A 22,037-nucleotide genomic window follows, 5' to 3' on the forward strand; every position below is an offset into this window, starting at 1 on the left:
GGAGGGACAGATATTGTCATTCACTTTGGGAATAATTATGTACAACAGGAGGCAGCATTGTCTTAGTATGTTTCTTGACAGTGTTAGTCAAATTTGTTGGGACTAGTGTAGCAAAAGGGCTGTGAGTCTAGAGAAGAAACAGGTAACTTACAAAGTAGCTTAGAAAGTAGTTGTAGTTGCACCGTAGAGTAATATTAGTGCTAGAATGGTACAAGTGCTCAGTCAGTTCAATCGCTTGGTCATGTCTGACTCTGTGACCCCATGGACTACAGCACACCAGGCTTCCCTGTCCATCACCAACTCTTGGAGCCTACACAAACTCGTGTCCATTGCGTCAGTGATGACATCCAACCATCTCATCCTCTGTCGTCCCCTTCTCCTCCCACCTTCAATCTTTCCCAGCATCAGGGACTTTTCCAATGAGTCAGTTTTTCACATCAGGTGGCCAAAGTATTGGAGTTTCAGCTTCAGCATCAGTCCTTCCAATGAATGTTCAGGACTGATATCCTTTAGGATGGACTGGTTGGATCTCCTTGCAGCCCAAGGGACTCTCAAGAGTCTTCTCCAACACCACAGTTCAAAAGCATCAATTCTTTGGCTCTCAGCTTTCTTTATAGTCCAACTCTCACATCAATACATGACTACTGGAAAAACCATAGTCTTGAATAGACAGACTCAGAGGATGACAAAAGTAAACTAGACAGATATTGAGTGTGATTACATGAGTTTGATCAAGTGTTCAAGATTCTTATTGTTAAGTAATAATGCAAAGTTAACTCTACTAGATTAAGCCAAAAGAGAATTTCTTGGCTTATAAAATTATAGGAATGAGGCCAGTGTGTGATACTGCTAGATGTTGGGCTCTGTCCCTTGACCGTTTCTTTGCTTTGCCTGTCTGCTTGGCTTCTTCATGCATGAACTCCCCTCCAGCTGGTAAGGAAAATGGCCAGTGAACTCACATCTTCCTACTTTGGCACATCCCTAATCATAAGGGATAGTACTTGTAAGTTCCCGCAGAACAGTCCCAGTGTGGACTCTGATTCACTCAGCTTGCCTCACATGACCATGCCTGAATCACCCACTACAGTCGGGAGATGGCTGTTTCACAGATAGTCCATTTGTCCTCCCCTTGTGGCTAGACATGGCAGCATGGTTGACAGTTCCTTCAGGATGGAATAGAGAAGGGAAGTTCCCCAAAGGAAATGATGGATGTTTTTACTAGAAAGGGGGAGCATACAAATCCTGTAATAATTTCATGTATGTTTCATTCTAAGAGATAAAATACTCTGAGATACTGATTGAGAGGATTTGTAGTGAAACTTATCATTCAGGGGAAATGTTCAAGTTTATGAAAACTGGTGAAGAAAAATATAAAAGCAAGTAGCCAGGATGAAGAGGACACAGTGGGAAAAGAGATCAGATGGGCCACCGAACTCTGTAGGAAATGGGCAAATAAGGACTTTGGGGACAGTAGAGTCTTTCAGTAGAGTCTTAGCTGAAAAATGCTGAGACTAAGAGGAAGAAATACAATAAAAGGAAAGAAAACAAGAACCTGGAAAAATGTGAAATAAGTGTGTCATCAAGGAACACTTGAAAGAGCAAGGCAGTCAGCCAGAAAGTTAAAGTTCAGGACTAAAGCTTATACACATCACTGCATTGCTTTATTCAGAGAGAAATCTCACAGGTGAAAAACCTGAGCTAGGCGGGTGTTTCGGCATCACCAAAGTGGAAAATTATGTGACTAGAGACCATAGTCGAGCAGTTAAGAAAGTTTTTACTGAAGTTGTTTAATGCCTTTAGGGATTTTTTTGGGTATTAATAAATGAGTATGAGTGATGATCAATTAGAAAATATATGTTCTGGATGGATTTTGCCATTAATCTCTGTTGATCAGCCCATTTTATGCTTTTGTTACATGTGTATAAATGTCTAATGAAATGACTAAATTTTTCCATCTTGCATGTCATATTTTTCTATGTTTTTATGTGTGTGTGGTGGAAAGTTTACTGCCTCTCACAAATACTCTAAACCAACATCATCCATTTCCTCTCCTGTTCATTTTCATTCAGGTATTTTCTGAGCATCTACTGCCCTGAAAGCCCAGTGTGTGTGTGCCCTGGAGTGTGCATTAGAATTCAGAAGGGGACAGAGTCAGGCTTTAAAACACAGGAAAATTGACATTAATCCAACCTAAAAACACATCCATAGTTATACATCGTGGTGGAGATGAAAGAAATAGGCTGGAAGTTGGCACTGGCTTAAATTGGGCTGGAGGATGGATAGGTAAGGTACTCTGAGAAAGGGATGGTCAAAAAAGAGCTTAACAGGTGAATATCAGGAAAAGAAGTTGTGATGGATGAGCACATGCAAAACCCTTAGTAGTGCATAACAAGGGCAGCTGGGTGGCTGAATGGCAATGATGGTTCTTCACTTCCATTCCCTAACTCCTTCATCTGCATTCATGGTCCAGCAGGTCGAGAGCTGTGTCTGTCTTTTCTGTTGAATCCCTGGAGGGCTCTGTGTGCTGTTATTTAGCTGTTGTCTCTGGGCTTCAAAACCACCCCTCTCTGCTGGGCTGAGGTTGTGATTCAGCTAACCACTCTTTTCACGGGCTCAGCTGGCTTCCTGTTAGGTTCTGTCCTTAGGGGATGTAGAGGAAGACTGTAAAACAGCAGGAGAAGAAGGACTCCTTGCCTGTTTTCTGCTCATCAGAATCAATCCAGCTTGTATTTCCCCCAGAAGGAGTTGGTTCTAGTTCTCATTTTTTTTATTTTTCTTCAATCCCGGAGCCCCTTCAGATACCATGATCAGCAGCAGGGAGGGTGCCCTCCTCACATGCCTGGGTCTCACCTCGCACAGGATGCCTGTTGCCAACATCTCAGTTCTAGTGACCCTATCTCTTTTATTTGTCTCCTTGGTTCTAAGGTTGGTAGCTGCCTCTTGCAGGCACTATCTTTGACACTTCCAACATCTGTTTAACCACTTCCTTATATTAAATTCTCCCTCTTAAGATAACAGGTGGAACATCTGTTTTCCTGATTGGCCCTGACAGATGCATGGATGGTTTCACTGTCTGCTCTTTCCCAGACTTACCTCGTCCTAATGAGGATCCCCAGCTGGGTCCCTCCAAGGCCAAATGTCCATGTGCAGAAAAGGTCAACCACAAGCAAGAAATAAGGATTGTCAAGATGGAAGATGTATTTTTCTCAGGTGCTTGCACAGTCTGTCTATTCCCAATCTCCACTGTGCAATATCTTTTCCAAGGTTAGCAGAATTATAAAAACATCAGTTTGGGCATTATTGACTTTTCAACCGGAATACCGAGAAAGTGTTTCAGCAGCCTCGATAAATTAAATCTGGCCACCTAGCTCCCAGAATGGCAGGCTCCTACATCATTGACAGAGAAGACAGGGAGAAGCAGTTTTCCCAGCTGTTGCTGTAAATGATGTGCATTGTGTTCACAACCATTAGCAGGTGGAGGACTTGAAGTGTGGGTAGATTGCAGAGCTGCCTCTTTTAAAAATGCATAAGCACTTTGTGAGTTTGCTAAGTTGTGATTCACTCAGCTCGGTTTGAATTTTTCATAGAGGAGAAAGATTCTGTAGTCTTTCCTCTTTTATTCCTTCCTTGTCAGTAAGGACTCAGGGCTATAGTGGAGAGGGACCAAGTCCACTCATTTAATTTTCTTGATTGGTCCTCAATTTGTCCAAGTTGTAAACTGCTGAAAGATTTAGTGTTTAAGGACTCGAGGCTATTGAGTTTCCTGCCCCTCCCATTTAATCCCAACTACAAACGCCTCTGGGCTCTGGGTTTAAATTTATTTGATGTGTCCTAGAGTAAATTTTTATCCTGGAAGTTCCATCCATTTGTGAAATTCTAAGCACTGCACTGTAAAGGAAACTTCTTTGCAAAATTAACCCCTGGTCTCATAGTATGTGCTAATGGTTACTCTCCACTCCCAAACAAAGTCAGACACTACGAAATGCTCAGTGTACATTTTCCTGAAAAGTCCAGTTATAGCATTAGTGTTCTTCCTAACATGATGCTCCAGCCAGACTGAAGAATTGGTTGTATAGCATGTTAGTAGAAATATAATCATCATATCTAACAAGCTCCTGATGTTGTTTTGTTTATGTGGATCAGTTTCTGGCTTCTAGCAGAATGAATGTGTACACTGGTCAAAGTGTGGATTGGATGCCACAAACCATGAAATGCTTTTACCTTAATTATCTCATTTAATTTTCCTAAAATCCTTATGAGGAAGATACTATTACCAACCTTATTTTTCAGAAGAGGAAACTAAGGCTCAGGTAAAGTAATTGATCCAAGCTGACATATTGCAGAGCCTGACTCTGGAGCCTGCAATCTATCTACTGTGTTATCAACGTGTTATAATTCAACACATGTGTTTGACTCATTCATTTAATCATCAAACATTTATCAAGCCTCTATTATGTGCCTGGCAGCAAAAATGATGTCCAACAAATTCAGCAGTGGTTTATTTAAAGATAAGAAAGAGCTATTAGGTTCTTTGACCAGAAACTAGTTAATACACCCCCAAAAGGCTGCAGATATTTTGTTGTTTTAATATCAACAAATGAGACTTTTCCTGGAATGAAATGATTTTCTCCCTATATCTGACTAATCAATTGTAACCTATTTTCTCCTCAAATGGAGAGAATTATTCCAGCCAGTATTGAAACCTCAGCAAATTGGGAGCAAAAGTATGTTGTAATTTGAAGTACCAAGGTATTTAGGAGATCATAATTTACTATAATGGGGAGGATTCTAGAATACCTTGAGTTACAGAATTGACCTTTCACAGATCCTTTTACTCTTTCCAGAACAGGTAAGCTTATGTCAGTGGAACTGCAAGGGTGAAAGGGCAAGGGTGAAAGGGTTTTCTGTGTTCTGGTTTATATCCTCTGTCTGCTGTGGTTAAATTCTTGGGAAGGGGGTAAGCAAAAGAGAAAAGAAACAATTGGTTCTCTTCTCACATCTGATTATTTTTCAGATTTTATAATGACCCTTCAGACTGCACTTCTAACTGAACTGTATTAATACCATCTTCTTCCTTGATTTCCACCTAATATATAGACTTCAGAAGCTATCTTATGAATTACCTTTCCAAAGTAGTAAGACATTCAGATGTGCTCATAAAATATTGAAACATGTGGAAGTGTAATGGGCTCCACTAAAATTAATCTGTTTAATTTCCCTTTAATAGTGATAGTGCCTAGAATTAGTGGAAAGTAATACTTCTCTTTGCCTGGAAGCTGGTGGATCCCAACTGACATTTAAATCCATGATGATCCCAGCAGTTCAGGGCAGAAATAATGCATCTGTGCCAGGGTCTTGGCTTGGACAGGTTGTGGAGGGCTGCATGCAGTTTTCCACATGAGCACACAGGACTCACTCTCATGTTGGTGTTCATGTTGTTAAACTGCCTTTCAGAAAAGCCTCAGGTTCCCCTCCAAGTCCATTGAATAGAAAGACTTTCAGGGGAAGGTAACTCTTGGACAGAGAAATACAGGCCTATTCTTTTTTTGTTTTTTGTTGATGTGGACCATTTTCAAAATATTTATTGAATTTGTTACAATAGTATTTCTGTTTTATGTTTTAGTTTTTTGGCCACAAGGCACATGGGAGCTTAGCTCCCCAACCAGGGATCAAAACTGCACCCCCTGCATCGGATGGTCAAGTCTTAATCACTGGGCAGCCAGCATGTCCCCCCAGGCTTGTATTTCTACTGATTCAGGGGGGTTTATGGCCAAAATATTTTGTTATCTTGTTTTAAATTTATAGGCATGTGTATTCCAGCACATCTTTTTCTTCTATTTTCTGTCTTTCTCCTATTCCTTTTCTTTTTTTTTAATATAAAATTATATATTTTAATTGGAGGTTAATTACTTTACAATATTGTATTGGTTTTGTCATACATCAATTTTCTTCTTTTAAGGCTTTGTTCAGTTTCTGAACTTTCCTCAAGAAAGATCCAACTAGATCAGCCCTGGGATGGGGTGATTACTTTTCCTTGACCCAACACCTTGGAGCCATTTCTCCATGGAATCATATTAGCATAGGGATGGACAGGTTCGGAGCGGCAGAGGCAAATTCTACCTTCTGAAGGAGAAAAAAGCATCCTTTTCAGAATCTGGGCTGGCAGACAGAAACCATTTTCTATTGCTGATACTTTCAGTCACCAGCTGGCACATATTGAACAGTTTCTCTGTTATGTGGAAGATATTTATTTGTAATAGCCTGTGATAACTAGGACATTACTGCTGTGGTGATTCCTTCTGGCTAATTGGATTGTTGCATTTTATTTAATGGGTATATAAATACAATGAATATTCGGTCACATTTGAAAAGGAGTGCAGAAGAACGAATATATATTAGAGATCCTTTTGTCATTGTGATTTATAGGGACTTTCTTTTTTACTATCTCTGAAGAAAAATGTATAACTTGTTATAAATATTTAAATTGTTTAGATATGTAGAAGGCAGACATTATAAGAGATGATAGGATATAATCTTCCTAATAGTTTCCATCCTAAGGTTCCTCTACTTTGACCACATTAGAAGTGATAACAAAGTGGGATATTATTATCATGTGACTCATTATTTATGAGAATACGTTATAGTGCAAATCGAATCTGGATCCCTTTTAAAACATATAAATGTACCACATTATCTTTGCCCTTAATATTAACATCATAAAGGGGATCGATTTCCCTTTAATTTTTTCACGGCCTTAGTGCAATGAACTATATGAAGTGCCCAGTGTATAACATCTGATCAGTAAACAGTATTAGGTTTATGACTCCAAGAAGACTGTGGCTATGTAGAGAGTGGAAGGCTTGGAGCAGTGACTTATACTCAGGAAATTGCTTTGCGCAGTGACTCTGGATTTCCTAGTTTAGGGAACCACCAACTGAGTATCTGAAAAATGGCTCTGCTCCAAATAGCTGAATGTACTCCTGTGAATCAAGACTCAGGGAAACAGGGAGAGAGGAATTCGCACTGGCTTAAATATAATGTAGTGGATCATATAAGTGAAACCTCATTGAAAGGCCTAGTTTCAGGTATGGCTGGATCAAGGTATTTCAGAATTATTATTCCGTTCAGTTCAGTCGCTCAGTCGTGTCCAACTCTTTGCAACCCCATGAATTGCAGCACGCCAGGCCTCCCTGTCCATCACCATCTCCCAGAGCTCACTCAAACTCACGTCCATGGAGTCGGTGATGCCATCCAGCCATCTCATCCCCTGTCGTCCCCTTTTTCTCCTGCCCCCAATCCTTCCCAGCATCAGGGTCTTTTCCAATGAGTCAACTCTTTGCATGAGGTGGCCAAATACTGGAGTTTCAGCTTTAGCATCATTCCTTCCAAAGAACACCCAGGGCTGATCTCCTTTAGAATGGACTGGTTGGATCTCCTTGCAGTCCAAGGGACTCTCAAGAGTCTTCTCCAACACCACAGTTCAAAAGCATCAATTCTTCGGCGCTCAGCTGTCTTCACAGTCCAACTTTCACATCCATACATGACCACAGGAAAAACCATAGCTTAGGATACTAGTAATTATTGAATTGTTGAATTTCTACACTCTTACTTGAGCCTTTTCTGGGATGACAACAATGAACTCTTCATTGCGTCTACCTCAGGGTGCTCCTGGTATAATAGCTGAGATGCCTAAGATAGAAAAGAACTATAACAAAATGTGACATCTGTAATAATAGAGGCACTTACAAGGGAAGATCATAACTCAGAGGAAAAATTGGCAACTATTTCTGAGGAAAGGTGAACAAAGACTTCAGAGAGAAGTGATACTTTGAAAATTGTTTTGAAAGAGAAGCATGAATTTTACGGACAGATTAGTTATAGTATTTGGGAGGCCTGTTTTCAAATCCCAGTCTGCCATTTACAAATTGTACAGCTTTGTACAAACTATGGCAATTCCTTTTTGGGGAGCTGCAGCTAGGTCCTTGCTGCTGTGCAAGGGCTTCTTCTAGTTGCCAAGAGCAGGGGCTACTCTCTAGTTATGGCTTGTGGGCTTCTCACTGCAGTGGCTCCTCTGGTTGCAGAGCACAGGCTGTAGGGGGCATGGGCTTCAGTAGTTGTGACACGTGGCTTAGTTACCCCACCACATGTGGAATCTTCTTAGAGTAGGGGTTGAACCTGTGTCCCTTGCATTGGCAGGCAGGTACTTAACCACTGGACCACTGGGGAAGTCCTACAGCAACTTTCTAAAATTCTAAAGTCTTTAGTTTCTTTACATGGAAACTGGGGATGGAGATACTGATGTCTTAGAATTGTCATGAGGGTCTAGTATGTTAATGGGTGCGAAGAACTTACATGTGGGTTTGTACAAAGTAAGACCTCCCTGACTGGTAGCTGCCATTCCACTCGTCTAGAATCTCCCTGTTTACCTGACTGCAATAACATGGGGCATAGGATTAGGGCTTAACATCAGCCACAGTAAAGTCACTTAGCATTTACTGAGTGCTTATTGTGTGCCACACATTGCATTAAGAATTTCATTTTTGTTGTTTGTTGTTCAGTCACTCAATCACGTCCAGCTGTTTGCAACCCCGTGAACTGCTGCATGCCAGGCTTTCCTGTCCTTCACTATCTCCTGGAGAATTCCACTTGCCTTATCTAATTCCACCCTCAACTCTTGAGAGTAGGCAAATTATTATCTTCCTCTCACAGATGAGGAAACTGAAGCTTTGAGAATTAAATGGTCTGCCAAGGTAACAAAGTTAGTGATGACACTGTGTAGCTGAGTAATTATCGACTCCATGGACTGATGCATTAGAATGTATTTCCTCTTATGCAGCTCACCCTTATTAATTTCCTTCCCTCAGTGAACTTGGCTGCTGGGTACTCCTATTGCAACCCATCCTGTGTGCCATCCTGTTTCTTCTAAAGACATGGTTGTGGATGCTTGTGTGTGTGTTGATATGCAGTGCTGCTCCTCCAAGCTGAGCTGCCTGGCATTCACTCCTTGGGTCCTGTGCTTCTTTGCAGGTGAGCCTTCCAGGTGGTCATCTTCGCACTGTGATTGCTGCTGCAAGAACGGCAAGGGTGACAAAGAAGGAGAGAGTGGCACCTCCTGCAACGACCTCTCCACCTCCAGCTGCGACAGCCAGTCTGAGGCCAGCTCTCCCCAGGAGACAGTCATCTGTGGGCCCGTGACACGCCAGACCAACATCCAGACTCTGGACCGTCCCATCAAGAAGGGGCCCGTCCAGCTGATCCAGCAGTCAGAGATGCGACGGAAAAGTGACCTGCTCCGGACTCTGACTTCCGGCTCCAGGGAGTCGAACATGAGTAGCAAAAAAAAAGCTGTTAAGGAAAAGCTGTCAATTGAGGAAGAGCTGGAGAAATGTATCCAGGATTTCCTAAAGATCAAAATTCCAGATAGGTTCCCAGAGAGAAAACACCCTTGGCAATCTGAACTTTTACGGAAGTATCATCTATAGGGGTGGGTGAGGGGGTGGGGGTGGGAGAAGAAACAGAGCGTGTCACCATTTTGAAATCAACCTGAGAGAAATCCATATTTGAAAAGAGAAAACAACAACTAACAATACACATTTGTTAGAACACAATAGCCCATTGATCTACTACTGCCTGATTACCTAGTTCACCTTAACATGTCAATCCACAGGGTAGATTTCTTTCCAGATGTGGAAGTATAAGAAATTCTCTCTCTTTCTCTTTTTTTTTTTTTGGTTCTTTGTTTGTTTGTTAACTTGGTCCCGTGTGCTGAGTATCTTATCTATAAATGAGAGCCAGCTACATAAGAATAGCTGAGAGGCCTTGGGAATCATTTATCCCAAACTGGGTTTTTCCTCTCCTCTTCTACCTCCCTCCTTTGAATGAGAATTATGGTAGCGATCTAGCCCAGTGCTATAGGTTTGGATTTTTAAATTTTCCTTTTTCCTTTTGTTTATGGGGTAATGGGGGGAAAGTGGCAGATTTTTATGACTTTTCACTCAAATTGATTATGTGCCAGTTTATATTGACTCCGTATGCATGAGTATTTGTGCAACAGAAGCACAACCTAGTATGTATACACACACAGAGCACGTGAGCCCAGGGCCCGGGCGTCCTGAGGGGTTGCTCCTGCCCCCGCCAGCGCCCTCTTAGCGTCCTTCAGCCACAGGAGCCTCTGCTCTTTTCTTAAAACCCTTCTGGGAAGATTTCTGAGCCTCTCTTGGCAACATTTCCTTACATCTAATAACCCCCATCATCAGCAAATTGTCTTCCTTATTTGGAAATGAACACCCTCAGGCTCCCTTTTACTGCACTGCTCTTTCTCAGCACTAGGAGAAGGTGAGAAGAGCTAGTCACACATTCTTTGTATTTTAAAAAACCCAAACATCCGTATCCACAAAAATGACTGCAAAATGACCCCAATTCAGCCTTCTCTACCCTGAGCTGAATTACCTTCCTCCTCTCGATGTTTCTGCTCGTGTTTTAACGGTGTGACCTTTCCACGTGCTCCACGTTAAGTCCTCTGCACCCTGTGTAGTTGTGGCAGTAAGAACAACACACAGTACTTGAATAAGGGTCCAGCCTTTTGTTTTCAGGGGAAATTGTATTTCACGCATGCCCTAATCATTTCTCATAACTTTTTAAAACTACAGTGCTTCACTGTTACTTCCTGTAGCCAGTTTTGTTTGCCTTTGGCATCTGGGATTTGGCTGTGTCCATACTAGAATTTGGCTCTCACTTCTCTGATGTCTTTGAACAACCCAACTAGATAATTGAAGCTCCGAAATTAAGAGTTGGGCTTTCTAAACGGTCTTTCTTGTTTACATCCTTAACCTGTATGGACACAGCCAAAAAGAAACCGTTAATAGCCATCCATCCATGTGACTCTGTATTCTATTAATGTATTCATAGTTTTTTCATTGATTTGTGGTAAATGAAGATTAAAGGGCAAGATTTGACTTTCAGCATTCCTCAAGCATTTCAGTAGGAACTGAAAAAATATTTTTTTTCCATCCTTAATTGTGTGCCAAGAACTAATTTCTTTTTTTTAATTTTGTGTGTGTGGGTATGTGTATTATGTACCACAGGTAATAAAGGCAACTGGATGATGTCTATGGGAGGGAGACATAGTGACCCATTGCTTCTTTTTGAAATCTTTCATTGATGCACATTATTATGTAAGAGGTATGTCTTGATACTTGTTATTAGTCCCCATTAACATATGGCTAGCTTTCTGAATTTTTGTTAATTCTTATCTTCATACCTGGGCAATAGACTCAGCCAATGTTTTCTTGTCCTGATGGTTCAAATGGACTTAACAATTTTGCTAAAGTGAAAAAAGAAAGATCATTTTGGGAGTTATGTTGTAAGACAATTATATTTATGAATTTAAGTGCTGTTTTTTCATACATTAGTATATCAGCAGACATTTGATCTTAACTACAACATAGCTTTGTACAGCCTACCAGTATGTCTTTACTGTTTTCAATGTTTCTTTATACCATTTCATATTGGTCGTATTGGCAATAGAAGATTCTGCAAAGGATCATAGAACTTAATGGGTCAAGAAGTTGAATTTGGTGAAAATATCCCCAAACTCACTTTGCCCAAATGATTCTTATGGTCCTACTGGAAGTTCTGTCAAAGAGTTGGGGGTCTAAATAAAATGGCCAGAGTCCCAACTTTCTTAAATTTCAGACTTGATTGTAATGGCTGCAAGATAGAAAACACACTAGTAAGAATTGGAGAACTAGTAAGATGGCCGTCCACTCATTAATCCTAGTACAAACGACTTTAAATAGGAAATGAAACATTGTAAAGAAAATGTTCATGGCATTTCTCTTTTCTTTGACCTGTCTTTTTTTTTCTGTTTAGGCTGTCTTTATACCCCCAGGGCGGGGGGAAAAAATAAACAGTGGTGGCAAGTCTGTTTAAAGTAATAATAATATTTTAAATCTGGGTCAGCTCAAACCAAATGGTTCATATAGCTGAAACAGCAACAGAGTGTTCATTTGTGTGGTTGTTGGTATGGAAATAACAGTGAAAGTTAGTCATTTAGTCATATCTAACTCTTTGTGACCCCATGGACTGTAGCCTTCCAGGCTCCTTTGTCCACGGAATTTTCCAGGCAAGAATACTGGAGTCAGTGACCATTCCTTTCTCCTGGGGATCTTCCCAACCCAGGGATTGAACCCGGGTCTCCTGCATTGCAGGCAGATTTGTAAACCTGGTCAGTAAAAGTCTCTGCAGAGGACCAGGTCCATGCACATCTTCAGTCTTATTTTAAGTGGAATTGAAGTGAGGGCTATGTGGCCTGCAACACTGGAAATAAATTCTGGGTAAGTGAACTAGAAGACTAAATGCTATTGTGGCCCTGCACCATGTATCATATTCATTTCCTCAAACTTAAAATAGTTTCAAGAAATTTTAATTCATTTCTGGACAGAACAATATGTAGGGTTTGCTTCTCGAATACTGGTGAGGACAAAGGCTGATTTGAAGAGACTAGAAGCACCAAATGGGTCAAATGAATGAGGAATCATATGCACAGAGACCTTGGAAAATTCTGCCATGTTAAAATCCAGTGAGTCTGTGGAGGTCATTCTCTATGGTATGTGGGTCTTCTGAAGTCAGAACTATATTTATAAAGTCCTCTGACCCACTATCAAAAAGGGAGTGATCTGTGTTCAGCATGAAAGGGGGAGGACAGGAAAATAAAACTGTTGGATCATGGTGGTAGTGAGCTCTCTCTCGCTCTGCTAAGAAAAAAATTGCATTGAGATGTGGCCGTAAAACAACAAAGTGGCTTCCAAAATATGCAGTGATGTTATCCTTTGTGCTTGTAGGCACAGTTATCTTCCTGGAAATGCATGCATGGTGAATTACAATAAAAGGGGAACAATGCACAAATCGTTAGTGTTCCCTTTGTTCTTTATTCCTCCATAGCTGTAATATGTCTACTCCCAGCTGATTCATGTGAGGCAGGGGCACATGTATAAAAGGGGAGCCAACAAGGAATTTTTCATGTTTTTTCATTGGTCTTGCTTGATTCATGGTCACCTTGCTTGCTTGATTCACAGACACCTTTATCCACAGCACAAATGTGTACTGTTCACTCTGGGTCCTCTTAGTTGCCATTGCTTGAGCTTCGGGATTAACTTTGCTTCTTAGGGTTAGATTCCTCTCTGCTTATTGCTTTGTTGGTACCTAGCAAAACAGGCTAAAGTGAGACAGAGAAAAGGCATACATGGTGTTTTATAAAACTACTTGACACCAACTCCCAAAATGGGAGACAAACTTTGATTCTCATATATTTTTCTCTGTTACAATTTCAACTTTTCAACTTTGTATTTATCATAGTGGTTTAACCCAGAGCACTTAAACGCTGGTATTTTCTGGCACTTTCTATCATGCAGCAGGACTTGATTAGTCTTAGTCATCTGGATTATCTTTCCTAGAGTTAAGACTCTACATACTTTTAGGAAGAATCCTTTGTCAACCTACACGTGACATAGCAATTTTCGGAGGAAAAATGATGAGAGTTATTTTCCCCCATGACCATGACAGATAAATGTTTTTGCCAACTTGCATGCTGGGTTATAGGGTCAGCATGGGTCGTTTCTCTCTTAATGTCTTGGTATTGTTGGCATCTTGCAATCTTGATGACCCAATTTATTTATTTTCTTTTATATTGTCAAAATAATACACAAGACACAGCATTAGAGTGAGCATTCCGTATTCTGAGTTAAAATGGAGTTAGATGTCATTTGTACAGGACTGTACAATGATTAATATCTGCAGAGAAATTAGACCAAATGAAACCTGCTGAAATGGGTTTGATTTATATTGCCTTCATCATTCTGATTTTAGATGAAATGGTTATTGCTCTCCACCCCTGCTGAAAGAAAAAGAGTGTTAAGCTTTAATAATCACAGCTTTGTGATGCAAGCACAAAGCTACTTTGAAATGTTTTTCTCATCTTGCCATATACACTGGAATGGAGATTCATCCCTCAGTGACCTCCATTGCAGAAGTGTTGGCGGTGTTTTCAGTACTCAGCATGCGGAAAGTCATTTGTAGCGCTTGTAAAAATGCAGATCCCTGACCCTAATCCCGGAAAGTCTAATCCAGAAACGTCAAAGGGGCCAAGGAACCTGCATTTGGGGGTTTTCATCCTTAATGGTTTCTATGGGATGGTCTGTGGACCTTCCTTTGAGAAACCCTGGTGTTTAGGGACTATGCAGAGGTCACCATTACTCTTACTTCCTAGTGGCATTCCCTCTCACTTTTCACAACAGATGAGTCAGAGCATGCATAATTCATTATCTTGAGGGGAAAAAAAAAACACAAAACAAAACGAACCCAAAGAAGAACGTCCTAGGACTAGGGCCGGGCAGATTTCCATAGCTGGTTTGCCCTTTCATCTGTTTGTCACTCATGACCTCCTCTCCATTTTGTGTATGTTTGATGTTTGTACCTTTTTGACCCCAAACTGAAAACCTGCATCACTGTAGTGGTGTGACTGGGTAGATGGGAGCATATCTCTGACTGAGATGTGTCCTAATGATACCCGATAAGGAAAAAAGATAATGCCCTTTTCCAAAGAGAGTTGTTCATCTCTAGGCCCATTTATAGTTTGCATCAGAGGAACCTCAGAGTGATCCATAATTTAATGGAGTGTGTGGTCCCAAAAGGGGTTCCAATAACTGCACATACAAACCACCAAAATGAGTATGGAATGCTGAGTGAATTTAGCCGTATATCATGAAGAAAATCCTGAGTCATTGTACTGCTTACTTTGTCCAATTTGATTCTAGCAATATTAAGAAACCCTCAGAGAGCTGATGACCCTGAACCTCAACATTAACCAAAAATGTAAAGCAAAATCCATAAAGAAGAACACATTTTAAAAAAGAAATAAGGAGTGGATTGAAAAATTTCATTTGTAATGATACGAAGTTCTCAAATTTTTCAGTCAACTCCGACTAGGAGAGATGGCTGTACTATAATTATTCAGAAGAAAAAAAACAAATTTGGAGGTTTTCAGGGATCCAGTTGATCCTATCCATATAACAGAGTAACTGGAGAGGTACCAAATTCCCCCCCGCCCCACTACAATAAATAGAGAATAAATGACTTAAATTCATGCTTGTCATAATCATTAATTAATATTTAAGTAAAAACTACTATCAAAGAAAAGTGAAGAATGGTCAGTGAACCTAATACACTTGAACCATGAATTATTTTGGCCAAGATTTTTTTTTTAAATCTTAAATTGGATTTAGTTTTCTTTCCCTCCTTTATTTCCCAATGGATCTCTTTATTCCTCAGCTTCCTAAACTTTAAACAATGTTCTTCTTGTTTGTGAAAAAGTTGTATTGTTTATTGAGTAAAGAATTTTTAGTTCCTAGACTATCTTCTTTGCTTTATTTAGGGAATTTACTTTTAAAAGGCTTAAGAAAAATGTGTCCCAGTCCAATGACTATCAAGGGGTTTGTCCTGGAGGAAGGAGGAGGTGATTTTCCTGTTAATCAGCCTTTTAAAAGCACTTAACTGCCAAGTGGAGGATTTAGTAAGTCTCCTTTCTCCAGCGACCTCTTCCATCTTGTCAGTTTATTCTTAGAATTGACCTTTAGCTAATTTACCTGCGTTTGCACAATAAAAATCAACATAACTTCAGACTCTCACTGCTGATGTTGGCTTCACCCATCACAAATGAAAGAGGATTGATGCATAACTAAGTAGTGGAGGAGAACGGCTTTATAATTGTGTCAGTGTGTGTGTGTGTGTGTGTGTGTGTGCGTGTGTGTGTGTGTGTAGGTATACACGCGTACAACTTTTACGTCAGTGTTGGGTTGGTGACTAGTGACCACGGTAACGCTATTCAAGTGCAGGAATATTCAATGCTATTCAAGTCTCTGGTCACAAAGTTTAACAGCTTTTAATTCAGCCCAGTTGTTTGTGTTTACTGTGGGTATGAGTACTTGAGAAGGTTGAGTAAAGCTGGTCTCCTGATACAAAATTCAAACATTACAGATTTCTGGATGAAAATCAAAACTGGTTTTCATTTATATAGTCACTAGAGGCATCATACTCAACTTAAGTATTAATTGCTCAGTCATGTTCAACACTTTGCGATCCCACAGACTGCAGCACACCAGGTTCTTCTGTCATTGGAATTCTCTAGGCAAGAACACTGGAGTGGGTTGCCATTTCCTTCTCCAGGGGATCTTCCCAACCCAGGGATCAAACCCACATCTCCTGCATGGCAGGTGGATTCTTTATCATCTGAGCCACCAGGGAGGAAAGAAAAAGCCTTGAAAGCTGAAATATGCATGGAAGTCACATTGATCACTAGTAGTTTTTCTCAACTGCAGCCAGTGGTCAGTGGTTTAATTTGTGCTTGAGAGACAGGAACATTTTAAGGAAAGCTTCTGATTTGTGTGGGCTATGTGCATTTAAGGCAGTGACTCTCACCCAGGGGTGATTTTGCTCTCTAGGGGACTTTGGGTAGTGCCTGAGGACGTTTTTGATTGTCCTCGCTTGAGAGGTGCTACTAGCACCCAATGAGTAAAAACCAGGGATGCTGCTAAACATCCCACAATGTACAGAACAACCCCCACAACAAAGAATTATCTAACCCTAATGTCAATATGTCCAGAGAAGGTGATGGCACCCCACTCCAGTACTCTTGCCTGCAAAATCCCATGGATGGAGGAGCCCCTAGGCTGCAGTCCATGGGGTCGCTCAGAGTCGGACAGGACTGAGTGACTTCACTTTCACTTTTCACCTTCATGCATTGGAGACGGAAATGGCAACCCACTCCAGTGTTCTTGCCTGGAGAATCCCAGGGACAGGGGAGCCTGGTGGGCTGCTGTCTATGGGGTTGCACAGAGTTGGACATGACTGAAACGACTTAGCAGCAGCAGCAGCAGCAGCAATGTCAATATGTCAGTAGTGCTGAGGCTGAGAAACCCTGAGTACGGGTTGGCTCCAATTTTCCAAGCCATTTTAAACCATGTAGAGAAAGACTTCTGGATCAAGAAATAAGATAAAATGAACAATAATAATTTGTACCACTTGTAATCTGTATAGGCTCTATTTATTATCCTTTTATACAGAAGTGAATACTGAGATTTGAATAGAAATATGTCATTTTTTTTTCCAGGGTTCCAGTAGTGATGAGACAAGTCTAGGGTCTAAATCTGTCTTCTATTTAAGTCTTTCTCTGCCTCAGAAAAATGATACTTCAGTGAAGTTATCAACCTTAGAACAGGTAAATGTGTTTGTTGTGAAGCACTTTGGGAGCATATTCAGTTCATGTGACCCTATTAAGAATGTTTTCCAAGCTGATCAACAATATACAGTAAGGTGGTCTCAGAAATGAAACAAAAGTCAGGGCAAGAGTGCTTAGAACAGGCCAACAGTTTTATCATCTTTTAACTGCTCACTGTGTACTTTGGGTTGAATATCTTCACTAAAGATGATATTTATATCTTAGAAAATATGATCATCAGACTCACACAGATGGCCCCCATGCTCTTGTTTTCAGAGAAACGACAAGTCTAAGCACAGGTCCTGGCTACTGAATCTTATTTTTCCATTTGTATTTACTGACTATGTGAGAGCACAAAACAGGTTTGTATCTTAAGTCATTTGACATTTTTCTTTTAATTTATCAAACTCACATCCCAGTGATTGAATAAAGGTCCAGTCATTCTACCTCCATTTTATGCAAGGGAAACCGAAGACCAGAGGACTGAAGTCAGACATTCATTTATTTGTGCATTCACTCACTTGTATTTGTTTAATGCATACCATGTTCTGGTCACCACAAGGAGCATTGTAATCTACTAAGGAGTGGACTTGGGATACAGAACTTGAATTCAGATCAAGTTCAAATCCTGGGCTAACATTATTTCTGTATGTAGCTCTGATCAACATTTGAGATTTATGGTTAAAATATTAAGTTATGAATAATGTAGACTATAAATTTGTTAGTATGCACCAGAAACTGTACTAGGTATTCTCTATGCCTTATCTTCTTTAATCCTAGAATAACTTAAAGAGGCAGATGTTGTTACTGTCCTCTTTTTACAGGTGAGGTCATTGAGACTTGGAAAGATAGAGTGGCGCATAGCTTGACAATGCGGAGACAGATTCTCATCTAGGTTTATTAGACTCTGAAGGCTCGCAACCACCTCTGATATGAACTCTTCTCTGTTCTGGGTTTCACCTTTGTGTAGCTTCTTCTGGTCTAAGCAAAAGGTAGCCAGGATGATTCTAGCCTGACATTCTTTCTGCAAGTTGTCAGCTATTTTGTGTTTTAAGTTTCACTAGACATGCAAGTCCCTAGGAGATCAAGGAGAAGCAAGTCTGGGGAGAGGGGTACCACGGACTGTACCTGATGGTAAAAATGCTATCAAGGGCTTTGTTTTAGAACAAGTATCTAGTGAGTACTGAGCCCCATCCCACCCACAGGAGTCAGATAGCTTCCACGTCAGGAGGTTGGCACCCACGCTGCTGGCTGTGCTGTTTTCAGGAGATCAGAGCAAGTTTCAGGAGAGATAAAATGACTGTCTGCATATGAGTGCGTGTGTGTACATGCATGTGTATGCCATTTTTACCTTTGGGCTTTTTAAACAGTCTCAGTTTTTATTCATGGCAGGTCAGAAATCCAAATATGATTTGACTGCCCCTAGCATCTTATCATTATTGTTCTGAGTTGGAAAAAAGAGGCAGCTAGAGAAAAGAAACTGCACTGAAATATATGACTGTGTACGTGTGTTGAGGAGTGTGTGTGTACTTGTATGTTGCGTATGTGTGTTTATGTATAAATTTTGTGTATATATGTATATATGTGTGTACATCTATCTAAATGTATATATATATATATCTATACATTTATATATACACATAAACAAATCTTAGTTTGAAACTGTTTGGAATTTTGAGTTTGAAAGACTGATAATTTATTTTTGATTTCCTAGAGAGTCTAAAATACTTCTAATTTTCAAAATTCTTTTCCACTATGAGTATATGTATATATCTATGGTATAGAAAATATGATTAGAATACCTAGGTTTAACATTTATGGATGCAAAACCAAACAAAAGTATACTTATGGAAAAGTCAAACTTGGAAAAACTGGCTTTCTTATTTGAACCATTTTTGGAATTTTAACCTATGTGTTTTCAGACTTGTTCATTAAACAATAGCACACATACAACCCACCAAATGAACATGATGATGTTTAGGAAGAAACAAATAATAAAATGTGGGTCTATGATGGAACAAATCCAATGGTTATCATGCCAATGGTTCTTCACCTACCTATCTATTGGTTAATTTACTATCTTATTGATTTTTCTTTCATCATTCATGGAGGGCCTCTGTGGCATTATATATTTATAGGTAAAGTTAATTATCTGTTTAATTTTTTTAAAAACTATAGTAAATAATTTATAATATGCATATTGTAAATATATACTAAAGCTCAAGGGCACATTGTAATAATAACCAAACATTTTTCTAGACTTCTACAAGTAACCCTTTCAGCCTGATTATACAGATACCAAAATAGTTGCTCAAATAAAGAACAACATAAAGTTAAATGAAATAAAATGTTATTTATTTGTTTTGGCATGGTACATGCATACAACCAAATGACTGAAATTTGAGCTCTTTTAAGGATACAGTAAGTTGCGTTTTCATTCACTGCCATGTGCTTTGCATATTTTGGAGAATATGAAAAGTGTTTTAAGCCGACCTATGCAAAAGAGCTTCCCTGGTGCTCCTTGGGATCAGTTTGTATGCACACAAGACCATACCTTTAGAAACTCAGCCTGGCTCCCAGCCCAGGGCTCAGCTGATGGTCCAAGTACAGAATCCTCCTCCCAGGGACCTGTCAGGCTTGCTCATACAGTCAGAAACATTTGCAAAGCTATCGAGTATGGTCATTCATTTATTTTTCCCCCAGAGGATCCCTGAAGATGTGGTCTTAAAAGCACCAGAAAGAAAATCAATCTTGTAGCAATTACATGTCTTAATTAGGTTTAAGGACACTTGAAGAATTAATGGTTGTTTCCCCCTCCAAATTTTAGAGCAGAGGAGGAGGTTTAACATCAACCTTGGCTCCAAGTTCTCCTATCATTTTCCTTTCATTCATTTTTATTCTAAAGGAGATTGTTGAATCAAGAGAATTTTGCTTAGAATATTCTGCTTAGTTTAGAAAAGGATAGATTAATTTTTTTTTATTCTGTAAAACATGAGGGGTGGAAAAGTGGGGGTGCCAAAAACCCCTCATTACCCTGTTTCTGATGTAAGAAAATGGATTCGCTAATTACTGGAGTGGTATCCTACTTAAAACCCAGAAACAGAAACTTAGGGGAGCCCCATTTCAGAGTCCTGTTGAAAGCTGTTAATGGGATATGTTGTAAGTGGGTCACCACTTAGATAAACAATGGCATCTTGCTTCTTTCTCTGACAGGAACTTAGTCTGTAAAATCAAGAATCTTTGTGTTGACTGAAGGAATTGAACTAATGATCTCAGTTGACTTCCTGTTCCCCCTGTCTTTCAGGACTAACAGAGCACTGGATAGAACCTAACAAACATATCATTTGTCCAAATTAAATCGACATGTTTCAATAGTATCAGGACCACTCTCAACATTTATAAAGACTGTTGATTAGGATAGCTGGGTATCTCCGAGTACAGTTTGCCAGGGATTATTAAGCTCCTCTGACATCCATCTTGGGTGCTTGTAAGACAATGTCACCATAGATAGAGGAGTCTGAATTTTGCTGGAACTAACCCTGAGTGGTCATCTACTGGGGCCTTGCTCATGTTACTTTTTCCTGACCTCATTCAAGTGCTTGATGAGTTGGGTTAGTTTGTTGCACATTGATGTATACCAAGTGACACCCACTGAAATTACCTCTTCTCCTTTCCAATGCAGTTCACTTGTACATAAGTATAATGTCAAATTGTTTACAGGTTATTTTTGTGTGTAATTGTGGTAGCAGATTTAGCTCAGACTTTAAAGGAATCTGTTTACTGAATGGTGTTAAAATGAATGTGCTTATTACAGTATAAACATCATTAATTATGGACTCACATGAATGCATGTTTTCATGTCGTCAATTCCCAGCAGCTCGGTTATCCAGCAAAATGTCTGCGGTCTGTGAATAGCAAATATACATAAACTACTGTGATTAATAACTCAGTAACTGTTTCTACCTTGGTATGTAACACTAGATTTCAGCCTGCTGTATTTCTTTCTTACCTATTTGTTTTGCAAGAGAAACATGGTAAAAGATAGCACTACTAATTGTCCCAATGGAATTGCACATCATTTTGGCAATCGTTGCTCCACCCAAAAGGTAACTGCCTGTGATGGAACAATGGCCCTGAGCAACATATAAATATATACATACATATTTATGTATGCAATATCTACAATGCTAATTACTACCATCTATTCTCACTGCCAATGGAAACAAACTATTTTCTTTGGAATCATTGATGGATATAAAAAGTTTAATTTGCTATTAACTGCTTTCATATTCTGTTTAGTTCTTACAGTATGGTAAATGATACAGGTGCAGTATCAGTATTGTAACATTGTGTGGTGAAAACTACAAAAGTCATTCTGTGGATATATTTTACAAGGCAGACCAGAAACTATATTTCAGATTCTTGTGTGAATATAATTACAGAAATAGGTAACTATTTTTTATGTGTTTGCATAAATGACTCCATTTCATATACATTGTAATTTAGCACCAATCATAATAAATCATTTGGTAACAGTTGTTAGAGATATCTATTTTCAGTATACATGAGAGACTGATGATTCAACATTATTTCACACTAACTCAAGAATTTTAGATGGAAGGTAATTACCATTGCAATTAGTTTATTTCTGGTTTGTTGTGGCAGCTTGCTGGCTTGGGGTACAAAATAAGGAGACTTAATAAGTTGGTTATTTACAATTCTTAGAAAGAGACTGCAGTAAGTTGAGGCCTTGCCACTGCCTCTT

At 39.7% G+C, this 22,037-nt stretch overlaps 1 protein-coding gene across 2 annotated transcripts in view; it reads left to right on the top strand.

The window, feature by feature from the left end:
* KCTD16 (potassium channel tetramerization domain containing 16) overlaps window positions 1–21,818 on the top strand; it is a 325,075-nt gene extending 303,257 nt beyond the window's left edge. For both annotated transcript variants that reach the window (XM_086413656.1, XM_086413655.1), the window contains exon 3: window positions 9,028–21,818. In XM_086413656.1, the coding sequence (XP_086269782.1) occupies window positions 9,028–9,482 (455 nt within the window). In that variant the 3' untranslated portion in view covers window positions 9,483–21,818. The remainder of the gene's footprint in view (window positions 1–9,027) is intronic.
* The last annotated feature ends 219 nt before the right edge of the window (window positions 21,819–22,037 follow it).

This window comes from Bos grunniens, chromosome 7, assembly GCF_055505025.1.
Source record: "Bos grunniens cultivar Pamir isolate PY7600 chromosome 7, Bosgru_T2T1.0, whole genome shotgun sequence".
In the NCBI taxonomy this organism is placed as follows: domain Eukaryota; kingdom Metazoa; phylum Chordata; class Mammalia; order Artiodactyla; family Bovidae; genus Bos; species Bos grunniens.